Consider the following 19,300-nt stretch of genomic DNA (forward strand, 5'->3'; position numbering starts at 1 on the left):
CCATTAATATTTGTTAAAAAATTTTAATTGAAGCATTTCACATGTGGAAAGTGCACCAAACTTTTAAGTGTAGAGCTCAATGAAGTTATCCATTCTACAGTTGATAGTTGAATTATTTCCAGTTTGCAGAATTGTGATTAATGTTACTGACATTCTTGTGCATGTCTCTTTGTTTACCTGTACTTTTTTTTCTGTTGGCTACATAACTAGGAATGGAATTGCAGGTTCATAGAGTGTGCATGTACTGAGTGGTTCTTCTTTAATGAAAAAAAATTTTTTATTAATTCTTTCATGTTGAAAACATTACATAAGTCCCCCCTTTTCCCCCCATTGACCCCCTCCAGCCCCACCCCCACCCCAGGCCTTCAGCACCCTATTGTCTGTGTCCATGGGCTATGCATACATGCATACAAGGTCTTTGCTTGATTACCTCCCACCCACCCACCCTCCCCCACCTTCCTTCTGAGATTCCACACTCTGTTCCATGCTTCCATGTCTCTGAATTCACTCTGTTCATCAGTTTATTTTGTTACTTAGATATGAGTGCGATCATGTGATACTTGTCTTTGACTGACTGACTTATTTCACTTAGCATGATACTCTCCAGGTCCCTCCATGCTGTCTCAAAGGGTAAGAGAGTCTTCTTTTTTACTGCTGCATAGTATTCCATGGTATAAATGTACCACAGCTTTTTTATCCACTCATCTACTAATGGGCACTTGAGGTGCGTACTGAGTTTTAATAGGTGATGTCAAACAGTTTTCCTCAGTGGTTGTACCTGTTTTCATTCCAATCAACAGTATTATCAGTACTCATGCTTGTATATCCATATTTTTACATTTATTTTTAAGCATTCTGGTGGGTATATAATGATGTCTCATTTACTTTGCATTTCCTTGATGGCTTATAACAGCAGTCACCGACTGGTGGTCTGCGGACCACTGGTGGTCAATGAGGTCTGAAAGCTTGGTGACCGCTGGTTTAAGGAAACCTTTGGAGCAGCAGTTGCCAACCAGTGGTCCGTGGAGGTCAGAAAGGTTGGCAACCACTGGCTTATAAGATTGAGTACCTTTTCAAATGTTTACTGGCCATTTAGGTATCCCCTTTGTGAAGTGCCTGATCAGGTCTTTGCCCATTTTTCTTCTGATTTGCTGGCTTTTTCTTAATTTTTATAGGAGTTCTTCATATTTGTTGCATATTTTTTCACTCTGTGATTTGCTTTTTCACTCTTATCAAGGTATCTTTTGATGGACAAAAATTCATTTGTTGTTATAGTCCAATTTATCAGTTTTTCATTTATGATTAATACTTTTTGTGGCCTGTTTAAAAAACTTTCACTACCTTGAAGCCATGAAGATTTCCTCTATAGTGTCTTCTAAAAGTTTATTGTTTTTCCTTTTACATTAGAATCTAGAAACCACCTGGAATTAACTTTTCTATATGGAGATAAAGATAAAGGTGAACATTTTTTCCTATATGAATATCCTGTTGACATGGCACTATTAATTAAAAAGGGCATCTTTTCTTAAGTACTCTGCTGCCTTCTTTGTCACATATTGTATCTATGTACCCATGAGTCTATTTCTGGACTCAGTACTGTTCCATTGGGCTATTTATATATCCTTGCGCTGTCTTTCTTATAAAGCATCAGAAGTTTTGAATTCTGGTAGAATAAGTCTTCCTTTACCTCAGTGATATAAGAAGTATTCAGGTCTTCCTTCCCTTTTTTGTTTTCATATAAATTTTAGAAACCACTGATATTTTCTACTCACACAGAAAAGCCAACTGGGGTTTTGATTGGAATTGTATTAAATATATATCAATCAATGTGGAGATAACTGACATCTTTACAGCATTGACTCTTTCAATCCATGAATATGGCATATCTTCTTTAATTCTACTCAATAATCCTATCTAATAAAAGAGAAACATGGTAATTGGCGTACGACCGCTACCCTTCCCATTGGCTAATCAGCGAGATATGAAAATTAACTGCCAGCCAAGATGGCGGCTGGCAGCCAGGCAGCTTGAAACTAATATGAGGCTTGCTTGCTTCAGTGACGGAGGACTCCAACGTTCCTCGCCTGCCGCTGCAGGCCTCTGAGCTTGCAGTTTAAGAAACATTGTAACAAATATAGAAGCTAAACAAAACCCCAGAAACCAGCTTTCAGAGAGCCGGATCTCAGAGCTGGAATTGATACAGAGTTTTGATTATAGAACCCAAACAAACCAGATACCTGCTTTCAGGAGCAGAGGCCTCAGAGCAGGAGCCAAGCCTCAGAGCTAAAGCTGGCCCAGAATAAAAAAAGAAAAAGAAAAAAAGGAGTGGTTGGGAACTTCAGTCCCAGCCTGAAAACAGCCCTGAGCCCCTCACCCAGACTGGCCAGGCACCCCAGTGGGGACCCCCACCCTGAAGGGTGTGTGACCAGCTGCAAACAGCCATCATCCCCTCACCCAGGCTGGCCAGGCACCCCAGTGGGGACCCCCACCCTGATCCAGGACACCCTTCAGGGCAAACCAGCCGGCCCCCACCCGTGCACCAGGCCTCTATCCTATATAGTAAAAGGGTAATATGCCTCCCAGCACCGGGATCAGCGGAGCTGAGAGGCCTCCGGCACTGGGATCACTGTGACAGGGGGCAGCGCCCAAACCCCCTGATCGCCCTGCGGCTCTGTGTGTGACAGGGGGCAGGGCTACAACCTCCCTATTGGCCCTGCTCTGTTCGTGACAGGGGAAGGCGCCCCAACCCCGATTGGCCCTGCTCTGTGCCTGATAGGGGGGAGCTCCCCAACCCCCTGATCACCCTGCAGCTCTGTGTGTGACAAGGTGCAGCGCCCAAAACCCCCCACCCTACGGGCCCTCCTCTGTGTGTGACAGGGTAGAGCCATAACCTCCCCATCGGCCCTGCCCTGAGTGTGACAGTGGCGGCGCCCCAACCCCCTGATCTGCCCTGCTCTGTGAGTGATTGGGGGAGCTCCTCAACCCCCTGATGGGCCCTGCTCTGTGCATGACAGGGGGGAGCTCCCCAACCCCCTGACCGACCCTGCTCTGTGCGTGACAGGGGGTGGCGCCACAACCTCCCCATCAACCCTGCCTTGAGTGTGACCGGGGGCGGTGCCCCAACCCCCCAATCGGCCCTACCCTGAGCATGACTAAGGGTGGCATCGCAACCTCCCGATCCGCCCTGCTCTGAGCCCAACCAGGGGCTGCACCTAGGGATTGGGCCTGCCCTCTGCCACCTGGGTGCAGGCCTAAGCCAGCAGATCGTTATCTCCCAAGGGGTCCCAGACTGCGAGAGGGCACAGGCCGGGCTGAGGGACCCCCCTCCCCCCCGAGTGCACAAATTTTTGTGCACTGGGCCTCTAGTTTACATATATAAAAGCCCAAGTGACCATTATGCCAGATGACCAGGACAACTATGATGTGCACTGACCACCAGGGGGCAGATGCTCAACACAGGAGCTGCCCCCTGGTGGTCAGTGCGCTCCCACAGGGGGAGTACTGATCAGCCAGAAGCCGGGCTCATGGCTGGCGAGCACAGTTGTAGTGGCGGGAGCCTCTCTCAACACTGCGGTGGTGCTACCAAGCAGTGGTAGCAGGCGCAGCAGGCCGGGATGAGCGTGAGTGGCCTGGTGCCTGGCCCCAGCTCAGGCTCCTCCCTGGGCACTTGCCACTTGGCGCACTGCTACATCTCTGGGGGATGTCCGACTGCCGGTTTAGGCCCGATCCCCTGGCCTGTAGGGATCGGGCCTAAAACGGCAGTCAGACATCTCTCAAGGGATCCCAGATTGCAAGAGGGCACAGGCCAAGCTGAGGGATTCCCCCTCGTCCCCCGTGCATGAATCCGTGCACCAGGCCTCTAGTATTTTTGTAATCTTAGTAAAGATTTTGTTCTTTTATTAGATTACTAGAGACCCAGTGCATGAGATTTGTGCACTGGGTGGGTGGGGGGAGCGTTCCTTAGCCCAGCCTGTGCCCTCTCACAGTCCAGAACCCCTCAGGAGATGTCCACCTGCCTGCTTAGGCCCGATCCCCCTAAGCTGGCAGGCAGACATCCCTCTCACAGTCCAGGACCCCTTGCTCCTTACCATCTGCCTGGAGTGGAGGCAGGAGAGGTGGGAGAAGCTGGGCTTGCCAGCCGTGAGCTCAGCTTTTGGCTGAGGAGCGCTCCCCCTGTGGGAGTGCACTGACCACCAGGGGGCAGCTCCTGTGTTAAGCATCTGCCCCCTGGTGGTCAATGTGTGTCATAGCGACAGGTCATTCTGCCATTTGGTCTATTTGCATATTATGCTTTTATTATATAGGATTCCTAGATATTTTATATTTTGATGATACTATTATAAATAGCATCTTTCTAAAAACTCCATTTTCTAAGGATTGCTGTTATATAGAAATACAATTGATTTTCATATATTGACTTTGTATACAGTAAACTTGCTCAACTCACATTTTAATTCTAAAATTTCTGAATTGTTTTAGACTAATTATATCATCTGAATAATGATAGGGTTTGTTTTTTTTCCTTTCCAGTCTTTCTACTTTTTCTTTCTTTATCTTACCTTGTTGCACTGGCTGAGACCCCAGTATCCTATATAATAAAAGGCTAATATTCAAATTGTCCCCTCAACTGAGAGTTCGGGGGGTGGGGGGAGCCAGCCGGCCAAGCGCCCACAACTCCTCCCCCCCACCCCAATTGGGGGTGGAGCCGGCTGGTCAACTGTGCGCAGCCCCTCACCCCTGCCAGCCCAGCCCCATCAGCCCTGATCAGGGCAAGCCAGCTGGACCCCACCCATACACGAATTTGTGCACCGGGCCTCTAGTAATCCTATGTAATAAAAGGCTAATATGCAAATTGTCCCTTTGAGCGGAAGTTCAACCTACCAAGAGTTAGATGTGCACTGACCACCAGGGGGTGACATGGAACATGGTGGGCATCAGCAACGGGGCAGGCAGCCAGGGGAAGGGAGGCCCCCTGGCTGGCAGCCGCTAGGGACCCTACCAGTGCACGATTCTCGTGCACTGGGCCTCTAGTGTTATCTATAATAAAAAAAGTGTAATATGCTAATTAGACTGGACAGCCGAATGACCTTCCGGATGTCCTTCCAGACAACCTTCTGGACGAAGCTGGGGTTGCGAGGGCCGAGGCAAGCCACCGCAGCTCCAAGGGCAGAGTCCCTTGCACAAATTTCATGCATCGGGCCTCTAGTATAACTATAGAGATGGCAGACAGTCTTGCCTTACTCCCATCTGAGACTGTGCTTTCAACATTTCACTATTAAGTGTGTGATGTTTGCTATGGGCTTTTTGTAGATATCACTTATCAAACTTATGAAATTTCCTTCTATCATTGTTTGCCAAAAATGTTTATTTTGAATAGATGTTGGATTTTATGTAAGAAACTAGAGGCCTGGTGCACGAAATTCGTTCCAGAGGGTTGCACCCTCTCCAATCCAGGACCCCTCGGGGGATGTCCTACTGCTAGTTTAGGCCCGATCCCACAGGGAGTCAGACATGTCCAGCAGTCAGACATCCCTCTCACAATCCAGGACCACTGGCTCCTAACCACTCACCTGCCTGCCTGCCTAATGCCCCCAACTGCCCTCCCCTGCCGGCCTGGTCTCCCCCAATGGCCCTCCCCTTCTGGCCTGGTTGCCCCCAACTGCCCTCCCCTGCAGGCCAGTTCACCCCCAACTGCCCTCCCCTGCCAGCCTGATCTTGCCCCCAACTGCCCTCCCCTGCCGGCCTGATCTCACCCCTAAATGCTCTCCCCTGCTGGCCTGATCACCCCTAACTGCCTCTGCCTTGGCCCCCACCACCATGGCTTTGTCTGGAAGGAAGTTGGACATCTGGAAAATGGCCAGTCAACCTGGTCTAATTAGCATATTACCATTTTATTAGTGTAGATGTTTTTTCTTTATATAATTATATAGTTAGGTAATTATAGGCTTTTTTCCTTTAATTTACTAATGTAGTGAGACAAATTGATTTCTTAAATATTAAGCAAACTGCATTTCTTGAATTATTCTCTCTATATATATTAGGATTTTTGTATCTATATTCTTAAGGAAACTTGGCCTAGAATTTTCCTTTTGCTAATGTACTTGTCAGGTTTTGATATCAAGTTTCCACTGGCCTTATAAAACCAAGTTAAGACACATTTCTTCTTTTATTGTCTGGAAGAATTTGTGTACAGTTGGTTTGTGACTGTTTTGGCCTGTTTATACTCTGGTTTCTGGTCGGTGAAGTACTTGGAGGAGAGTTAGTGAGTGAGAATACATCCTGCCTGAGATTTTAAAATCACAAAAAAAGTGGGAAATAACTTTTTCTTTCTCAGTAACTAGAGATCTATTTCAGAGGTGGTTTTAGGATTATATGGTAATAAAATACGTTTATTTTTGAATTACATAAACAATAATATTCATTATAAAATATAATTTTTAGGCTATAAAGAAATGTATAAAGTAGAAAGTGGAAATCCAACTGCCCCAAATTCCATTTTGGGGAGTATATATTTCTTTTGTTTTTATTTGTTTGCTTAATTAAAAATGGGATTACAAACCTTAGCCAGTTTGGCTCAGTGGACAGAGCATTGGCCTGCAGGCTATGGGGTCCCGAGTTTGTTTCCAGTCAAGGGCACATACATGCCTGGGTTGTGGGTTTGAACCCCAATGGGAGGTGTGCAGGAAGCAGCCAATCAATGAGTCACATCATTGATGTTTCTATCTCTCTCCCTCTCCCTCTATGAAATGAAAATATTTTTTTAAAAAACAAGATTACACTATCTGTGCTTATTGTTCTACAATATTTTTACTCATGATATATCTTGCCAAGTTGTTTTTCAGAAATGCACATCCAAGATTATTCCTTCACCAAAAGTAGATGAGTAATCTTGTTCCCCCACATGCTTGCATCATTCTTTGAAATGTTTCCCAACCTGATAAATACATTATCTTATATAATAAAAGCCTAATATGCAAATTGTCCCCTTGACTGGGAGTTCAACTGGGAGTTTGACCACTAGCTATGACATGCACTGACCACCAGGGGGCAGCACGGAACATGGCAGGATGCGGTGACGCCCTGTGACCTCTCGCCAGCTACCTGTGGGCAGGGCTGATGGGGTGCAGTGAGAATATGGGGTATCTGCTGAGCTCGCTCTCACTCCCCCTGCTACCTTCCCCCGGGATGGCAGGGCTCGTGTGCCAGGGAAGCCCCCGTGCTCAGGTGCCAGGTGCCCGCAAGGAGACCGGCCCGTACCCCACACGGCCTCTTCTGGGTAAGCCAGGCCACAGCTGCCAGGACCGTAGGGGCCAGTCGGGCTCCCCATGGGTTCGCGCAGGAACCGGTCTTCAAGGCCAGCTGGGAGAGAGCACGGTGCCCGCCCGGCTTCCATTCAGTGCCTCTGGGTGGCCCAGAGGCCCATGCTGTGCCCAGGCCCATAGTGTCTGGCCGCGCTCACCCCATCTCTGCATGGGGACTCAGGCACCGTGACTCAGGCATAGGGGGGCACGCAGGGGCCTGGCGGCCCAGGGCCCAGAGATCAGCTGGGACCTGCCCTTCCACACCAGATGCTCACACTTCGATCACCGGCCAGGCCTAGGGACCGCACCCGTGCACAGATTTCGTGCACCGGGTGTCTAGTTTTTAATATAACAATGTTGAATGGACTTAGGGCTTTAATTTTATTTCTATAGGAACAGAATCTCAACCTGAGCTCTTTATAGTGTTTTCTTTGTTTGGGCACCTCATGATACTGTAGTCATGTACTTCTGCCACATTCTACACACAGACATTTGTTTTGTTTTGATGAGTATTCTTGTTCATTTACTCAACAAGTCTCTTTTTGAGCTGGGGATATAGGAATGGACAAAACAAAGACCCAGTTCTTAGTGGCTCAAATCTGAATTGAAGACTCTTTTTTTTTTTTAGTACATTTTATTGACTTTTTACAGAGAGAAAGGGAGAGGGAGAGGGATACAGAACCAGAAACATCGACGAGAGAGAAACATCGATTCAGCTGCCTCCTGCATGCCCCCCATTGGGGATATGCCCACAACCCAGGTACATGCCCTTGACCGGAACTGAACCTGGGACCCCTCAGTCTGCAGGCCGATGCTCCATCCGCTGAGCCAAACCGGTCAGGGCTGAATTGAAGACTCTTAACTCAAATTTAGGTCTGACTTAAAAAAGCCCATGATCCATCAATGATAACAAAATTTTGGATTACTCGCAAATGGCAGGAACTCCCTTCAAAGATCTCTTTATTTACATGCTTTCTTTTTGAACTACAATTGTGATGGAATATTTAAAATTTTATTAATTTTACTTTTAAAAGTAATAGATTAAAATTTATATCCTAGAACCCCTAAATTTGAAAATAAAAACCCCCTAATTTTAAATATAGCAAGTTAAAAACGGGTATTAGAATAATGCTCAATTCACTATTAAGTAGTTCATTTTTACTTTATAATTTTATAACTTAAGAAATTGCTATCATGATATAATATTTATCTATTTCTAGATAACAAATTGCTCTCCAAACTTAGCAGCTAAAACAATAAGCACTTTTTATCTCACACACTTTCTGTGGGCCAGGAATCCAGGAGCAGCTTAGCAGGGTGATTCTGGCTTAGGGTTTCTTATGAGGCTGCACTCAAGAAGGAAGATCCATTTCCAAGATGTTTTACTCACCTGGCTGTGTGTGGAAAGCCTCAGTTCCTCACCTGTGGGCCTCTCTATATGGCTACTAGAGCACTTCATGATGGCAGCTAGCTTCCTCCAGAGCAAGTGATCCAGGAGAGAACAAGGCAGAAGCCATAGTGTCTTTTATGACCTAGTCTCAGAAGTCACACACCATCACTTCTGCAGTATCCTAGAGGTTACACAGGTTAGCCCTATTCATTGTGGGAGGGGAATACATGAGGTCATGAATACCAACAGGTGGGGATCACTGGCGCCATCTTGGAGGCTGCCTCCCTCTATGGGAAGTGACGTGGTATATGGAAGAGTCCATGGTTTATGGGCTTCCATCTGAGTTCAAATGCTGGCTTGACCTCTTAAATAATCTCCCAAAGATTAAGAGCTATTGAACTTGTAATATGAAATGAGTATAGCAATTTTACATTCCCAGGATTTTTGATAAACTGAAATAGGATAGTCAACATAGGACTTCACGTGTTTAGAATTCAATAAATAGCATCTATTTATTATTTTAAATTTAACTTAAGGCCAGCCTTCATAAATATACTTGACAAAGTAAATAAACCATTTACTAGTACTATATTAAGCTAATCCTGAATATTATTTTTTAAAAAGAGACCAAAGAATTTACTGAATTGATGCTATATACAGTACTTAAACCATCTCTATCAATGTAATTGCTGAGTCCTAATTGTTTAAAGTGCACACACATACACAACTTGTGTCTTTTACTTGAAGGTAGTTGGAAAGGCCTGGTCACTGTATTTGTTTCTAGCAGGAACATGTACCTGTCATAGACATACCACAGCTGCAGCAATGCCTGTTCACCTCAACAGGTGAGCTACAGAGAATCCACCTCATCTAGATAGTAACTGCTGTCTCTTTCTTCTTCTAACAGATGGAGGTTTACTGCTCGGACTTTCATGCTGAAAGAGCAGCAAGAGAGAAGATTCATGAAGAAAAGGAGCAGCTGGCATTGCAGCTGACAATTTTGCTGAAAGACAATAATGTTTTTGAAGATGGGGGCAGGTAAGGTGAGGGGAAGACTTAGAGCATATCAAAGACGGTTCCTAATCTGAGCTATAAGAATCTCTGGCTACACTTCACGTGGGTGCCTATGCTTAGTTTGACTTACAAGACTTGGTAGTGTTTTGTGGAAACCTGATCACGGTCCTTGCTTTTAGATTAGCTGTAAAAACATGACATTGAGTTTCAAAGTCATATCTTGCCATTGTTATAGATGAAATAGTCCTAACACTTTAAATAAATCTGTAATATATCTTAAAAGAAATACTGCTAAGTTACTTCTGTCCTTTACATTTTCATTTTGAGAAAAAACTGAAATATATAGAAAAATAAAAATACAGAGATCAAAATACACACCAATATGAATCCCATCCAGAATTGACAGTTACTCATATTTCTTTTATTTGCTTCAAGTATGTTTTTACTTTTTATTAAAAGAAAAAAATATATTTTTATTGCAGATGAGATTGAAGTCTTGTTGTTCCCCAGCCTGCATTATATTTCTCTCTCCCTTTCCCCATACTGCCTAGAATTTTGTGGGTAGCATTCCCATGTTTTATATTTTTACATATATACATATCTATATAATATCTTAAAATAATACTAATTTCTCTATGCTTAAGGTACAAAATGATCACTACAAATATTGTTTTGCAACTTCCTTTACATAACATTGTGATTTCTTGAATTGTGTAAATATGTGCAGATTTAATTAATTCTGTTTAATTGCACTGTAGTGTTTCATTAGAAGTATGCCACTTTTTTCTAATACATTCCCTTAGTAATTGACTATTTGGTTATTTCCTAATTGATTTTTTAAAAAATCTTAATTGTTATTTACTTTTACTACATCATGTCCTAGTACCAATAATATTTCCAACTCAAGTTAGTCTTAAGTTCTGGTTTCCTGGTTTCTATGCACCTTGGCATTGTATACAGTTCAGCTCTTTTTTTTCTCATATTTCTACTGAATGTGTGCTTAATGTTGTCATGTTTCAGGATTTTAGAACATCACATAGAGTATTGCTTTTAATCCCAGCAGGGAGTCCTTGATGGAAATGCAGAGCCGTCATGGAGCCAGAACCAATGACCCTGACCAACAGGACTACCTCGTTCAAAGAGGTGAGTCATGTGTGATTTTAAGCTTTCAGGAATCCAGGGAATAACTATCCTTGAAGAAGATGCTTAAAAAAAAGTTCCTCTACATCCTATATAATGGATTTCAAATCAAGCTACCAAAAAATGTAGTACCCATCAGCCTATTTCCATAGTACTCTGCTCTCCATCCATTTCCTATTGAATCCAGACCAGACTCTGCATGCTGACATTTAAGGCCTGGCATAGCCAAACTTTTAAGCCTTCTCTCACTGCATTCCCCTACAGCAATTAGCCAACTAAATCATTCCTTGTTCCTTGAACTTGCCATAAACTTGTATACCTACATATACTTGTTTATGGAGTATCCTTCATGTAGATGCCCTTCCCTCATATCCTTGTATTCCTCCAGTCTCTCTCATCCCATCCTTAAAAACCATTTCAAATACCAGCTTTATGATACCAACAGAATGTGACCTCTTCCTCCTGAATTTCCAAAGTACTTTATTCCTGTTTTAGTACTTTCCTGCTATCTATAATAATAAAAGCATAATATGCTAATTAGACTGGACAGGAAACGTCCTTCCTGACAAAGCCGAAGCAGCTGTGAGGGCCGAGGGCAGGCAGCCATGGCGGGGTGATGTGGGCGGTGCCTTCCCCTGATCAGCCGGTCACTCTCTGTAGAGGGAGATCAGACTGCGGCTTAGGCCCGTGGGGAGTGGGCCTAAGCCGTCAATAGGACATCCCCTGAGGACTCTTGAACTGTAAGAGGGGGCAGGATGGGCTGAGGGACCCCCAGCCAGTGCACGAATTTTTGTGTACCAGGCCTCTAGTTTATTATAATTATTTATATGCTCTAAATAAATACTTAAGCCTCTTTTAAATAAGCTCTCTCAGAGCATATATCTTCACCCACCACCTGTTACCATTTATTGAGAGTTTACTATGAGTGGTCCCTGTGCTGATCTTTTCATTCATATACATTATTCCATGTAATCCTCACAAAATTCTATCAGATATATATCATCACTACCTTACAGAAGGCAAGGTTAAATTACTCAGGATCACAAGGTGAATTAGGGGTAGGACTGGACCATTAAACCCAAGGCTATATGAGCCTCATGGAACCCAAGGTTATCTGTCCCTTAACCTAACTACATGGTACTGCATGAAATACTGTCATTAATTATGTACTACAAACAGATTTTAATTTCCTGAATGAAATTGATCATGACACTTAATTAAAAGTAAGATGCTATGTTTATATGGTTTTAATACACTAGTAATAATATTCTGTAATTTGTAATAAATCACAGTCTTAGTACTAAAAAGTACTTTCTAGTACTTAGTACTAGAAAGTACTTGATTCTAGATATGAAAAAAAAACAACACTCAAAGGATCAAAGACTGACATGACAAGAAGAAAAGTTAATATAATGCCAGTAAGAAGACTCTGGGTTTAGGATGTCATCCTAAATTTCACATAAAACTGTGAAATTTCTTTAAATTCTTTTTTAACGCTGGACAAGTCTGCCCCTTCCACATAGCAACTGACTATTGAAATGGAACTAGATCACAATGTTATCAGCAGCAAGGAAGTAATATTAGTATGTATAGTTAAATGTTCAGTCTTGGGGAAATGCCTCTGAGTACCCCTTTTACCTTCCATCTCCTCCTATTCCCCTTACCACCACCACCAAAATTCTTTTACAGGAAAAAAAATAGGAAAAAATAGGAAAAAAAAAAAAAAAGTAAATATTAGCAGTAGTAATTCAGGTACAAGTAAACATAGTATTCACGGGGCAGAAGGAGCAGCATGTGAACTGGCATAAATAATGGCCTCAGGCATGTTTAGCATCAGTGAGTAAGCTATGTTCTCTGAAAGCTGCATCTACTCACTTGAGCACTGCTATGCGTTTTCTCTAACCTAATTTTAAATATCCTAGGAACATCAATATACCTCATATCTAGATGTACCTACACACTTGTCTTGAGTCAAAAGGGTGATCTCTTGCACCTGGATTTTTAAGGGACGATTTCCATTCATTATAACTATAAAAGACAAATGCTTATTTACATGAAAAAGAATTGAAACAAGAATTGGTCAAACACTCTTTGATTTACATTTATAATCTAAAAATCATCACAAAGTGTAAATTTATTCCTAATAAGCTTTTTTGTTTTATAAAAAACAATATTCCAGAGATAAGATGTCTTAAGATTTTTTTTTTTCATTTTCTAACAAAGCTGCCTTAAATAGGAGCCCCTCTCAGTAATTTCAGCAGCAGAAGCAGCAGCCATCTAAGTGTCTAATCTGGTCTAGGTCACTGGCTGAAAACAAGGAAACAAATGGGCATAAATCATGGTCAGATCCGTGAGGGCTTATGGTCCAGTGCAGCGGTTCTCAACCTGTGGGTCCCAACCCCTTTGGGGGTCGAACGACCCTTTCACAGGGGTCGCCTAAGACCATCAGAAAACACATATATAATTACATATTGTTTTTGTGATTAATCACTATGCTTTAATTATGTTCAATTTGTAACAATGAAAATACATCCTGCATATCAGATATTTACATTACAATTCATAACAGCAGCAAAATTACAGTTATGAAGTAGCAACAAAAATAATTTTATGTTTGGGGGTCACCACAACATGAGGAACTGTATTAAAGGGTCGCGGCATTAGGAAGGTTGAGAACCACTGGTCTAGTGGGAGAGATAGGATGTGCACATACAAATATGAATTCATAATACAAGATAAGACTTCAGTAATAGAAATAATACTGCTAAAGATAAGAAGAAAGGATGATCATTAAGGGCCAGACAAGTTGAGATAGGCTTGGAAAAGATGTGACTGTAAGCTTGACCTTTAAGATAGGATTTAGATAAGTTCAGTATGAGAACGAAAGGGCAAAGGCTGAAATGAGTGTAATGTGTTAATAATGAAAACTGACTAAACTTATTTTATAGTGAAGAGCCAGGAGGTAGAGGGAACCCATAATCCCAAGTCTGAGTCTTTAAACCTAGGCCAGGACAAAAAAAAAAGGCACACTTTAATGCAATGGAGCTTTAAATGAAAGTCAATAATCCCTGAGAGTTGGCTGGTTGTTCTCTAGAGCAGGGTTTGACAAACTGCAGTTCACAGGCCAAATCTGCCCTGTTTTAATAAATAAAGTTTTTTATTGGGACATAGTCATGCACTTTTGTTGACTTATTGTCTTTGGCTACTTTCATGCTATAGCAGCAGAGTTGAGCAGCTGTGACAGAAATTATATGACATGCAAAGTCTAAAATATAGGGTGGGGCAAAGTAGGTTTATAGTTGTGAGTATGTGAAACAGAATTTATTCTTGTATTATTTCATAATTATTGTATTATTTTCCATTCAAACAAGTATAAACCTACTTTTGCCCCACCCTGTATTTATTCTCTGGCCCTTTACAGAAAAAGTTTAGGGGTGGGCAAAAAGACCAGGGGTGGGCAAACTTTTTGACTCCAGGGCCACAATGGGTTCTTAAACTGGACCGGAGGGCCGGAACAAAAGCATGGATGGAGTGTTTGTGTGAACTAATATAAATTCAAAGTAAACATCATTACATAAAAGGGTATGGTCTTTTTTTTTTTTAGTTTTATTCATTTCAAACGGGCCAGATCCGGCCCGCGGGCCGTAGCTTGCCCACGGCTGACCTAGACTCACTTCCTACTAGGTATAGAGTACAATGTTTAACTGATGTTAAAATTAACCATCTGTTATTAAAGTCCATCAAGTAAGACTGCTTGTAACATGGAAGGAATGGAATAATATTTCACTTAATGCTTATTCTCAGGAGCTGATGATAGTAACTGGCAGCAACAGCAGCAGCAAAATATACCAATTCATTCTTGCCCCAAATGTGGAGAAGTCCTGCCTGACATAGATACATTACAAATTCATGTCATGGACTGCATCATCTAAGTGTTGACATTTCGCCTCCCCCAAACTGCTGGTAAATGTCAGATTTCTTTCCTCCAAGAGTTCTACTTTTGTGTTACTTGTTTTCACTCAAATATTTTGGCTCATTATGTTTGTTTTAGGAGAAAGAAAACCAGTATGTTCCATATAGAACATTTTTTTGTGTGGATTTCCATAAAATCGCAAAATAGAATTCTTAACATACCATTCTTCTGATAATAGAATCATTTCTTTAAATGTTCAGTTTAGGTGAGCATTGAACTATTTGTTCATGCAGTTAATGAGGGTATAACATCATGGGACATAGTAAATGTAATTATATGGAAGAAGTATTACTGGTAAACTTTACCTTTTAAATAGGCAGGAAAAATGAAGTGGTCACAGATTTCTTCAAGAAAAAAGATCTCTGAAGTATTTGTGAAATAAATTATATTATTATTTTTCTTCATCCATTTAAGACAAACCTATTTGGGTTATGTATATATGTGTATGTTGTAGTTCTATTGCAGCCACAGTTGTACCAAAGTTATAATGTGGCTTTTTTCATATGAGCACTCTGAGCTTTTTACTTGGCCATCAGGACAAAGGGAAAAATTTTGGCCTAGATGAAGTGGATACATTAGGGTCACTGGATTTGATATAACCACAGTGCAAATAAGTCATCTTTATTCTTTCATTGTGCTGCAGGTATGTGGGCTTGTACAGTAGAAAGTTTATTCATTTCTAAAAAGAACCACTATTTATTCATTCTCTTCTTAGATTAGGCTATATAATCACAACCATAAAAAAGTTATTGCAAAATAAAATTTTGCTTATGACTCTTTCACATTGTTCATATGGGATTAGCTAATTTCATAGGATGCATTTTCTGGATTCAGCTTCATATAAGCTTATTGCTTGATTCAGATCTATTTTGTATATTCTATAAATATGAGCAAATCTCTTTACTAGAGACCAGTATGTGTTGTTTGAATTAGAAAGTGTTCTAGCTAAGGAGGTGAAAACATAGGGATATGCCATATTTTGTGAACCTACAGTTATTAGCTAATACTGGGCCTGCCATAAAAGTAAACAATAACCTATGTATCTAGAGACTATAACATTTAACTGAAAATTAAAATATCTCCTGTTGGGCTTTGTCATAAGAATCTCTCCTAGACAAACTTGATTTAATACACTCATATACACACACATATGGAATCAAACAGGAAATCAAAGAGAAATGAAATCAAAATAGTTCATTATGCCTTCATGCCAAGAGAACACACTGTACAAATTCAATAGCAATTTAGATTAAAAGATTTTCCCACTTCAGCCCAGGGAGAATGTTTGCTTAAAAACATTTCTAAAATTAACTATGAAAATTTTACTTTTAATTTCTTGCTTAAGGCTTCTAGTTTAATTTTTCTCTACTACTTTATACTAGAGAAAATAGATTTCTATATTATCTTAAATAGAAAAGCAAACCAAATGGTTTTACATTTAAGTTTTGGGGGATATTCTTTTACTTTGTTCAAGTAAAAATATTAAGTTGGTAACAACTCTGAGATACCCAGAAATCCTCTAAACACCTGGAGATTAAATAACACACTTGTATATAGTACATGGGTTGAGAAAGTCTCAAGAGAAATTTAAACAAATAAAATGAAAATAGAACATCAATATTTCGGGAATGAAGCAAAAGCAATGCTTAGCAGAAAACCTAAAGCATTGAATGCCTATATAGAAAAGAAGAAAGATCTAAAATCAATAATCTAAGCTTCCACTTGAAGTAAGTAAAAAAAGAATGGTAAATTAGCCCGCCCAAAAAGCAGAAGAAAATAAATAATAAAAATTAGGGCAGAAATCAGTTAAATTGAAACCAGGAACTCAATAGAGAAAAATAAGTAAAACCAAAAACTGATTCTTTGAAATTATCTATAAAATTGGCAAACCTCTAGCCAGGCTAACTAAAATTTTAAGACACAAATTACTAATATCACCAGCAGTGAATAATTGGAACTTGAAATTAAAAAGCACAGTAACATTTATATGAGCACCAAAGCGTGAAATAGGTATAAGTAGAATAAAATATGTACAAGATCTGATGAAAGAACTCAAAGAACTAAGTAAGTGGAAAGATATTCCACGTTCACGTAAAGGGAGACTCAGTATTGAGATGTCAGTGCTTCCCACCTAGATCTATAGATTCCACATGATCCCAATCAAAATCTCAATAAGTTATTTTGTAGATATCAACAAACTGATTATAAAATTTATACAGAGGCAAAAAACTCAGAATGGCCAACACAGTATTGCAGGAGAATAAAATTGGAGGATACTACCAGAGTTCAAGAAATACTGTAAAGCTATAATAATCAAGATAGAATAGTGCTGGTGAAAGAATAGACAAATATATCAAAGGAACAGAATAGCAAGACCAGAAATAGACCCAGAGAGTTCACTGGTCTTTGACAGAGGAAAAAAAGCAATTTTATGGAGAAAGGATAGTATTTTCAACAAATGGTGCTGGCACAACTGGACATCCATGTGCAAAAGATAAAAAACCTGAATCTATACACAGACCTTACACCTTCTACAAAAACTAACTCAAGCCACAGACGGGGAATAGATCTTTATAAAACAAACATCTGATGAAGGACTAGTATCCAAAATATAAAGAACTCTCAAGACTCAACAGTAATAAAACAACCCAATTTTTTAAATGGGAAAAATAGGTACCTCACCAAAGAAAATATAGAGAAGGCTAATGAGCATATGAAAAGATGCTCAATAGTATGTGTCATTAGGGAATTGCAAATTAAAACGAGATGCTACCACACACTTATTAAATGGCTAAAATCCAAAACAACAACAGCACCACATGCTGGCAAGGATATGGAACAACAGGAACTCTCACTTGGTGGTGGAAATGCAAAATAGTACTTTGGAAGACAGTTTGGCAATTTCTTGGGAAACCAGGCATGCAATCCTTGGCATTTACCCAAATGAATCGAAAACTTATTTCCACACAGAACCTGCACATGAATGTTTATAATAACTTTACTCATGATTGCCAAAACTTGAAAGCAACCAAGATGCCTTTCAATAGGTAAAAGATAAACAAACTGTGATACATCCAGACAATGGAATATTATTCAGTGCTAAAAAGAAATGAGCTATGAAACCATGGAAAGACATAGTTTAAGGAGGAACCTTAAATGCACATTGCTAAGTGAAAGAAGCCAATCTGAAAAGGTTACATACTGTATGATTCCAACTGTATAACATTCTGGAAAAAGCAAAACTATAGAGACAGTAAAAGGATTAGTGGTTGTCAATAGTTGGGGGTTGGGAAGGGGGGTGAATAGGTAAGCGTACAAAGGAGTTTTAGGGCAGTTAAACTATTCTTCCTGAATGTGTAACATAAAGAGAGCACCCTAATGTAAACTATGAACTTAGATTAATAATATATCAATATTGTAATAATGTACAATTATAATAAATGTCCCATGCTAATGCAAGATGTTAATAACGGGAAATTATGTGTTGAAGGGGCTATATGAGAACTCTGTTCTTTCCGCTCAATTTTTCTGTAATTCTATCATTGTTCTAAAAAAAATAAAGTATTATTTTCTAAAAAATAACTTGAACTATGATTATTTAATACGAACACAGATAAAATGTATTGTGTGCATCATAAAATCAAGATTCTTGTGAAGACTGGCTAACACTTCCATCTGACCTATAATAAAAGGGCTAACTTGGAATTGCCTTTAATTGTCAAATTTATTTTGCCATCATCAGAAATCAAGTATATGAACTGACATTCAAATATTTTAATGGAGCAATAAAAGGTACCCAAACTGCTTTGCTATGAAAGGCAAATAAAAAGTAGAAATAATTTAACACTCTTTGGCATCCTTTGACTTACATAGTATGTCATTTAAAAATTATTGAAATTACATTACATACTCTTGCTATGAAAATTTGGTTATTGCTGAGTAATTTAATTGTTATTTTTTTCTAGCTAAGTAATTGCAAAGATGTGAAGTATAATACAAAATATTAATTCAGAAGCTCTCAGTGAGCTGAGAGATTTGTGTAGCAATTTTGCCCTTTAAATATATGGAGCTATAATCTTGGATATTTCACATATGTAAAATATATATTGTAGTCATTAACCCAGCACAACCAATGAGTTGAACATTCTAATGAGCTCATTGAAACCACCAAGGATAGCGTTTTTTATTGGTTTCCCTTTGTAAAATATCATACTCTGCTATTTAAAGTAACCTCTAGATTGGTTGAAAATCAATAGACATTTATTTGCGCAGCAAAGACAATATTCTGTTATGAAAATTAAGTAGATTGGGTTTTCCCCTTTCTTAGTAGGGCCATTCATCTCTAAGTAGAGGGTTGCCTCTGATCAAGGATAACATTTTTCTCAGTACAGGGTCTTTGTCCAGTTTGTTGGACAAATTCAAGTTTGGGATGAGGCTCTAGAGCAGTGGTTCTCAACCTTGGCTGCACATTAGAATCACCTG

General features: G+C 40.3%; 1 protein-coding gene across 2 annotated transcripts in view; it reads left to right on the forward strand.

Moving 5' to 3' along the window:
• The window catches only part of OPTN (optineurin), a 56,463-nt gene extending 38,066 nt beyond the window's left edge, over positions 1–18,397 (forward strand). Inside the window, exons 12-14 of one of the 2 annotated variants that reach the window (XM_036352578.1) lie at positions 9,599–9,729; positions 10,769–10,848; positions 14,650–18,397. In XM_036352578.1, coding sequence (XP_036208471.1) covers positions 9,599–9,729; positions 10,769–10,848; positions 14,650–14,777 — 339 coding nt within the window. In that variant the 3' untranslated portion in view covers positions 14,778–18,397. Of the gene's footprint in view, positions 1–9,598; positions 9,730–10,765; positions 10,849–14,649 lie in introns of both variants that reach the window. The other variant, XM_036352576.1, reaches the window with a different exon arrangement.
• Positions 18,398–19,300: the final 903 nt, after the last annotated feature.

Source organism: Myotis myotis, unplaced genomic scaffold (genome assembly GCF_014108235.1).
Source record: "Myotis myotis isolate mMyoMyo1 unplaced genomic scaffold, mMyoMyo1.p scaffold_m19_p_1, whole genome shotgun sequence".
NCBI classification, from domain to species: Eukaryota; Metazoa; Chordata; class Mammalia; order Chiroptera; family Vespertilionidae; genus Myotis; species Myotis myotis.